Raw genomic sequence first — 7,826 nt, 5'->3', positions numbered from 1 at the left:
CAACACCCAAGACAGACCCAGTTCCTGCCCTCACAGAGCTGGCCCTCTCGTGGCGGGGATGGCCATGACAAGTAAACAAATGACTAACATCCAATGCGATGGGTGGTCTGAAGGGCAGCCAGGGGGCAGCAGGGGCAGGACGTGGACAGCGAGTGGTCAGGGAGGCCTGTCCCACAGGTTGCTCAGCCTGCGAGAACACGTGTGCACACAACAATGTTCGTAAGAGCAGAACACTGCTTACCTACAACCAGCGTTAGATTCAACACCTAAAGAATGATCGGTAAGTGAAAACACGCTGAGGAGCCCATAATGCAGAGACAGACAAGCCACAGGTGGGTCAAATATGTACAAATCACACGCCTGACAAAGGAATCGTATGCAGAGAACTCCCAAAACTCGGTACTAAAGAAACGATCGAGCCCAGCCGGTGTGGCTCAGTGGTTGAGCATCGACCCATGAACCAAGAGGTCACCAGTTCGATTCCTGGTCAGAGCACATGCCCGGGTTGTGGGCTTGATCCCCAATGTGGGGCGTGCAGGAGGAGCCGATTGATGTTTCTCGCTCATCAATGTTTCTTTCTCTTTATCCCTCTCTCTTCCTTTCTAAAAAAAAAATCAATAAAAACACATTTCAAAAAAGAACAACAAAAAAGATCCAATTAGAAAATGGGCAAAAGACATGCACAGATATTTCACCCGAGACAACATACAGATGGCGCAGAAGCACATGAAGAGATGGGCCACATCGTTAGCCCGCAGAGAAATGGAAATAAAAACCAAAATGAGATGTCACTCCACACCCATCAGGACGGCCGAAATAAAGAGCGACAATACCAAATGCTGGTGAAGACACTGCTGGTGTGAATGTGAAATGCCAGGCTGGTATTTCCTTTTAAAACTAAAAATGGACTCACTCTATGACCCAGCGCGTGTATGCTGGGCATGTACGCCCCACAGAAACGAAGACTGCCTTTCACGCAACCTGCACATGCATGCTCACGACGGCTTTGTTGTTCCCCGTTTGCAAGCTCAGAAGGTGCCCGTGACTCAGTCCCACCCTGCAGACCCTGTCCCCGGCCTCAGGCGGTGCAACGGGGCGGGAGGATAGGGCCCTGCATGACTGCATGGAACCGAGTGGCTGTCTGATCTAAACTGCTCCTCTAAGAGAAGGAGAAGTGAGTGTGCACATTGTGTGAGCCCTACATTTGGGGCCTCTGTGTTAGAGGTAGGTCTTTGCCCAGGGACGAGAAGCAGGTTTCAAAATGGTACACAGTAGGATCTTTTTTACAAGTACACACATAAACGTGTCCATATGAAAGTCTGGAAAGCCAGCCACCAAAGCGCCTGGTAATTCTCTCTTGCTGGTGGGGACTTATGAATATTATATTTTTTTCTGTGTTTATCCACATTACCTAATTTCCTTTTTAAAAAAATATATTTTTATTGATTTCAGAGAAAAAGGGAAAAGGATAAGGAGACAGAAACATCAGTGATGAGAGAATCATTGATCAGCTGCCTGCTGCATGCTCCCTACTGGGGATCAAGCTTGCAACCCAAACATGTGCCCTGACGGGGAATTGAACCATGACTTCCTGGTTCAAAGGTTGGCGCTCAACTACTGAGCCACACCGGCCGGGCCACGTTACCTAATTTTCTATGAAAGGAACATACGTATTCCTTTTGTAATTAACACCTTTCCTGCCGCTCACAAGCTTTCTCGTGTTTCGCGCGCCATCTATTAAGGACCGCTCGTGAGTTTTCTTGCACAGTACCATACGTTAAAAAAGTACTAGGAACTTTAATTGTTTAAGTAAATAAAAATGTTGTAATTATTGAAAAACGACACCTAAAGTGCATTATGATCTGTAGTTATGATGATTTAAATAACGTGCAGTTTGCCCAAAAACATGTGGTCCCCGGCGTGTGTCTTAGAGATTTCTATGCGGTACGAAAGGTGTTAAGAAAGCAAGCCTATGGCTGAGGTGAGAGCCAGGCATTCGATGACAGTGAGCACTGCATTCAGTAACAACCCACTCCGCAGCAGGCTGGTGAAGCCTGCGGGGTCCCAGGCCGGCTCCCCAGCTCCCGCCTCTCCTGGTCCTCCCGCCCCCTTCTCCCCAGGGACGCCTGCCTCACTGTGGCTTCTCTGTGGACACACCGTCCCCCAGGACGGCCCCTCTCCAGCTGGAATTTCAGACTCAATTAGCACAGAGACAGGCCGGAGCGGCTCTGGAGCAACTAGTCACCCCCAGCCGCCGCCGCGTACCTGGGCTGAGCGTGAACTTTACGGTTTCCCGCTCACGTCCTAATAACAGGAAGCTGCTGACCTGCAATTTAAAATCCAACTGGAAAGTCATTTTTTGAGGTTCCTTTCCCCTAATTTAAGGAGCGGGGGTAGGAATGGGAGGGAGGGTGGCAGAGATGGGAGAGAGGCCTGCTGTCCTGGAATGCAGCCTCATTATTCCCGAGCAGGCGAGCCGAGGCTGGCGGCAGGCGGCTGTGCACGCCCGGAAGGGGCAGCTGCACCTCGAGGGGCGGGGGTGTGGGGGGGAATGGGGAGGGCAGGTGGGAGGACCGGCACACCCTCTCCTGTCAAGTGCAGGACAAGGAAGGCCCGAGTTGTCCTCACGCTGGCGGGGACGCAGGAGCTGGGGTGAGCGACTCTTACACTCTGCCCTCCATCCTCAGACCCTGACGCTCCCATGCCTCCTGCCCCTTATGCTGCGGCTGAAGCTGCCGTCCCTTTCAGGGTGACCTTCAAAGGCTCTGGATTTAGCAGCAGGCCCCCACTCTGACACTCTGACGGAGCCTGTGTGCGTTCACACGGAAAGATCACCATTCGGCCCGTGGCGTGCGTCAGCGGGTGAGGTGTGAAAGCGCCGCCCGCCCGCTGAAGGCCGGCTCCCAGTTTAGTGCGGGAGGAAACCTGGGCAGACTTCAGCGGCTCCGCTCGCTGTCTGTCCGGTGGGTGCCTGCTGACTTGGTCGCCTGGGCGCACCAGCTTGGGCGGCACAGCGCGGGCAGAGATCTCCGCGGGGCCCAGAGCACCTGGCGGGACCTCCGGCCGGGCCGCCTGCACACCTGGGGCAACGCCGTGCCCCCGCCTGGTGACAGTGAGACTCCCGGCACGGAGCCGATGAGGAGCTGGCGGGTGACAATTAAGTCACATGCAGTCCCGTGCGGGTCCTTTTATATCCTCGGGCCGCAGCTGAGCGCGGGAACTGAAACCGCGGAAAGCGAAACCTCGGGTGAGGGGGGATGGGGACGATGCGCTCCCCAATGTCCTCGATTCTGCATCTTCCTGCGAGGCCACACACAAGCGCCTCAGGGGAAAGAAGGGGCCATGCCCAGGTCAGGGAGCTGCAGGCGCTGCTGCTGGAACCCTGTGGAGGGACTGCCTGTCACGTGACGGACGGTAAGACAGAAGACGGGAGAAATCGCCAAGCTCCTTGGGACAGATGAAGGACATTCCCAATTCATGTCCGCTGAGTGCAGGGCCCCTCCTCCGGAGCCCGTCATCACTGGGGGCTCCTCACCCAGCTGCGGGGCTCACCCAGGGCTTCCGCTCCGTCTCTCCGGGCTCCACTGGGGCTGGGAATATGTTTCTGCTGAGCTCCCAGGACCACGCTGCTGGACCACACTGGCCCTCCCTGTTGTTTCCATCGTCAAGTCCTTCACCCTTGGGCTCCACGCCCGTGGGGGAGTGGGAGTGTCTGGGCCACACACGCGGGACCGCCCATTCCCTTGGCCATCTCCGAAGGGGCGTCTCTGGCATCGCTCGCTGCAGAGAAGGTGACCTGCAGCGGGGCCGGCGCGAAGGCCCTGGAGACACCGCTCTCCTCGAGAACTCACCCACTCGGGTGACAGCCCAGCAGACGGGGCTGGAACCTGTTTACAGCAACATTTAGGCCCCAAGTCGGGCAGACACGCCAGGCCGGGCGGCGCCTCCCTTTGCTCGGGTGTGTGTTCCTGGTTTAGTAAAAAGAAGCACCATGCACTTTTTTCTCAAAAAGGAGGAAGGTTCTCGAGTGGCCAAGTGTCTGAAAGGGAGGGCGCCGCCACCCTCTGAGAGCAGCAAGCAGAGGCGAGTCCTCCCCACGGAGATCCGCTCTCAACGCAGACGCGCCCGGGCTTTCGCCAAAGGCCAGGTCTGCCCACTCCTCTGCCCGATCGTAAAGGGGCGTCAGAGACAGGAAACAGCATGTGCTGGGGACAGGTTTATTGTCATAAAAATAAGTTACAAAACGCAACGCCACATGACTGCACGAACACAGGCTCGTGGAAACACGGGGAACGCGACCCGGGGCGATTCCCTGGGAGGCAGAGCGACCACCGAACCGCCGGTGCCCTCATCCCGGGTCTCAGGTTGCTGTGCCGCCCGCAAGGTGTCCCGTCCACCGGACGGAGTCTGTCCTTCGGAGGCTCCGCCTCAGAGCCAGGCTGTCCTGGGGGTGGGCAGGAGGGGGCCATGGGCGGTGTGACCCCTGACCCCTGACCCGCTGTGGGGGAGGGGCGGTCACTGCCGGCAGGTGTCGTGGAAGGCTTCGAGGGTGCGGAAGTCCCTCCAGGTGGGGGGCAGGCCGTCCTGCAGGATCTTCCCGCAGCGCTGGCAGGGCGCCTGGAACAGCTTCATGTAACTTCTCAGCCAGGTCTAGAGAGAGCGCGGAGAGAACCAAAGACAGGAATCGGTGCCTCCAAGGTCACCCTTCCTCTCAAGCCTAGTGACCTCTCGGTCAGAGGGCCAAGGTGGCCGAGTTGTCACTGGGCTGCAGCGGGACCCACAGGCCGCACTGGGCCCCACTGGCCCCACTGGACCCCACAGGCCACACTGGACCCCACTGGCCCCACTGGACCCCACAGGCCACACTGGACCCCACAGGGCCCCACAGGTCACAATGGACCTCACAGGTCACACTGGGCCCCACAGGTCACACTGGACCTCACACGTCACACTGGACCCCACAGGTCACACTGGGCCCCACAGGCCACACTGGACTCCACTGGGCCCCATAGGTCACACTGGGCCCCATTGGCCACATGACCCCACAGGTCACATGGCCCATCTTCACTTCTGCACCGGCCCCCACTAAACTGAGGGAGCTTTTAAATGGAAGTTCCTCCTCTCAGGCAGGTCGCGCTCCGGGGGGACGGGCAGGAATGGCCCACAGCCGGGGGCGGGCACACGTGGGCACATGCCCCGGGTGGCGGGCAGTGTCTGCTGACACCAGCATGGGTCCCTCCTGTTCCCACCAGTGGTCGAGGACATGTGTGGAGGGAGGACGCATCGCTGATACTTCAGAATTCCCCCTGAGGCCAACACGCCTCTGCCTAACCGGATTCCGGTCGTCGCTCACGGTCACGGTGCGGCCAGCACACCTGCGGGGAAGGCGAGGGGGGGCGGGGACAACCCGGTGCCACCGATAACGTAGTAAGTGGCGGAGTCCCGCTGGGCGGTTCAGAGTGCAGCCCCCTCGGCATCATGCAGAAGCACGAGACTCACGGAGCTCCACTCCCAGCTCAGGGAGGGCCGCTGCAGACCACCCCCCCACATCCTCCCACACCCCACCCACCACTCGCTGTGAGAGCTCCTGCACCCCGCCATTCCCTGTCCTCCGAGTTACGTCGGTAAGGGACATGCTCCCTGAGGAGGGCGGCCAACTTACTGATACGGACCTTCTCTCGTCATCACAGCCGCCTTCAGGGCAGCCTGTGCCTGTCACCACCGCCTCCCAAGGCCCAGGGTTGGAGGTGGTGCGTGCGTGCGTGTGCGCACGTGTTTTAATTCAGTCTCCATAGAGACTGTCAAAAGGTGCCAAGGTTTCAAGTCGTCATGGCGGAGTATGGGGAAAAGTTTCCAATTAGCAATAATGGCCCCTGAGACAAGCCTCATTGGCTGCCGTACTGCCACCATGCAGAGCCTGCTGGAGGTTTCGGCAATAACCGTGAGGTCAATGGGTCATTCAGTTAAACTATTTATCCTTCGGTGCTGATCAGATTCAAATGCTCCCCAAGCCTCCAGGTAAGTCGCCACGGAAAGCGGGCATTACGGCCCCTTGGGGTGAACTAAGCCCTTGTGTGCACCCAGAGATGAAGGCCCACGGAGGGCGGGCCCAGAGGGAGCCGTGCATCTGGAACACAGGGCCGATCTGAGGTCCATGCAGGCCTGATGCTCGATGACGCCACACTGCTAATGCCCGCCATCCGCCAGCAAGTTAATAGGTCACATCGGATCGCTTATGTCCACACGAGTGACCCTCGACACGTGAGCGAGCCCCTGCGTGGACGGCGCTGAGCACCGAGGAGCCAGGGTGTGTCCCCTCAGAAACGATCTGCAGCTTCACTGTGAGGCAAACCCGATCGGAAAAAGGGCACGAGCAACACCCCACCCGCTGCCAACGCTGTGGACTGTGGACAGGCAAGTCCTCCCGTGGCTCCCTGCCCGGCAGCCTTGCTGGCACGGACTGGAGGCGGCGGCAGCCACGGTGAAGGACGGGCCCGCTGGTGGGAGAGCGTGGAGCAAGGCGCACACCGTGGGTGGTGCTGCCAGGCCGTGCGGAGCCAGTGGCCGGCCCAGCTTAGTGACTGGCGGTCACGTGATAAACGGGGCAGCGGCGTGCGATGACCTGGCTTGGGGGGGGCGGGGGCGGAGCGGTCCTGATTTCAGTGCCTGCTGATTTCCGTGTGCAAACACCCAGCTCCGACCCAACTGGTGAGCAGCAGCTCGCTACACTCTGAACGGTGAACAGGAGCGGCAGGAGCTGAGCCGCTCCCCACGGGGCCCTTCCCCATCCTGGGCCCAGCTCCAGTCGGAGGGTGAAATGGCGGGGAGAAGCGCAGGCCTGTCTTACTGCAACCCACTCAGCGCCAAGCACGCCGGCGCAGCCAGGAGCTCAGTGACCTCTGCCCGAGGGAAGCTGGGGACGGCGGGAAGATCCTTTCCCCAGCACCGGCTGTCCCGCAAGGACAGAAAACACCCTCGCTCATCAGCCGTCGCTCCTCCCGGACCCCTTCCCAGCATAAAGCAAGTGTCATTACCCTGGCCACCTCCCGAGAGGTTCTCCCTGTGTGTGGATGGAACACCCACCTGCCCCTGCGGTTCCCACCTGCCCCTGCGGTTCCCACCTGCTCAGCATAAAGCAAGTGTCATTACCCTGGCCACCTCCCGAGAGGCTCTCCCTGTGTGTGGATGGAACACCCACCTGCCCCTGCGGGTCCCACCTGCCCCTGCGGTTCCCACCTGCCCCTGCTGGTCCCACCTGCCCCTGCTGGTCCCACCTGCCCCTGCGGTTCCCACCTGCCCCTGTGAGCTTTACTCAGGGGATTCGGGTTTAAATGAGCCGTAGCTCTTAGCCACTTACCATGAAGGACCGGACCACGACATCTGGCATCTGGGGCAGCTGGTAGTGCAGCAGGGCCGTGGTGGCGTGATCTGTCACCTGGGGACCAAGGACAGTGACCGAGTTAGAGGCCATTCCAAATCCGCAGAGAAAGCAAGTCCCACACACTCCTTTCAGTGCAAACAAGTCTGCTTTTGCCCGCGCTGGAGGGAAGGCGTCGGCAATGAAATCTCAAGTGCCAGGTCAGTCTGCGGAGTGGGGGTGGGGGCAGAAAGGAAGGTGTCCAGGCCTGAAGGTGAACGCAGCGCGGAACATTCCAGCAACCTTCGGATCAGAATGTGGCCACTTCTGAGGACCTTTCCCTGGGCCTCACTATATCCTTCTGAGGCACCTTGTCCCGAAGGTATGGTCTCTCGCCAGCCCTCCGACAGGAGTTGTCCGTCTCAGCTCCTGGAGCCGCAGCCACCACCCACCCCCCACTCCAAGCAAT

The 7,826-nt window shown here is 59.1% G+C and overlaps 1 protein-coding gene across 1 annotated transcript in view; it reads right to left on the bottom strand.

The window, feature by feature from the left end:
- Positions 1-4,196: 4,196 nt before the first annotated feature.
- Positions 4,197-7,826, bottom strand: part of MED27 (mediator complex subunit 27) — a 164,464-nt gene continuing 160,834 nt past the window's right edge. The window contains exons 7-8 of the mRNA XM_006754177.2: positions 7,358-7,435; positions 4,197-4,650 (exon numbers count right to left, since the gene is read on the bottom strand). Of these exons, the coding sequence (XP_006754240.1) occupies positions 4,516-4,650; positions 7,358-7,435 (213 nt within the window). The 3' untranslated portion in view covers positions 4,197-4,515. The remainder of the gene's footprint in view (positions 4,651-7,357; positions 7,436-7,826) is intronic.

This window comes from Myotis davidii, unplaced genomic scaffold (genome assembly GCF_000327345.1).
Source record: "Myotis davidii unplaced genomic scaffold, ASM32734v1 scaffold651, whole genome shotgun sequence".
NCBI classification, from domain to species: domain Eukaryota; kingdom Metazoa; phylum Chordata; class Mammalia; order Chiroptera; family Vespertilionidae; genus Myotis; species Myotis davidii.
This window is presented reverse-complemented; position numbering and strand designations above follow the sequence as displayed.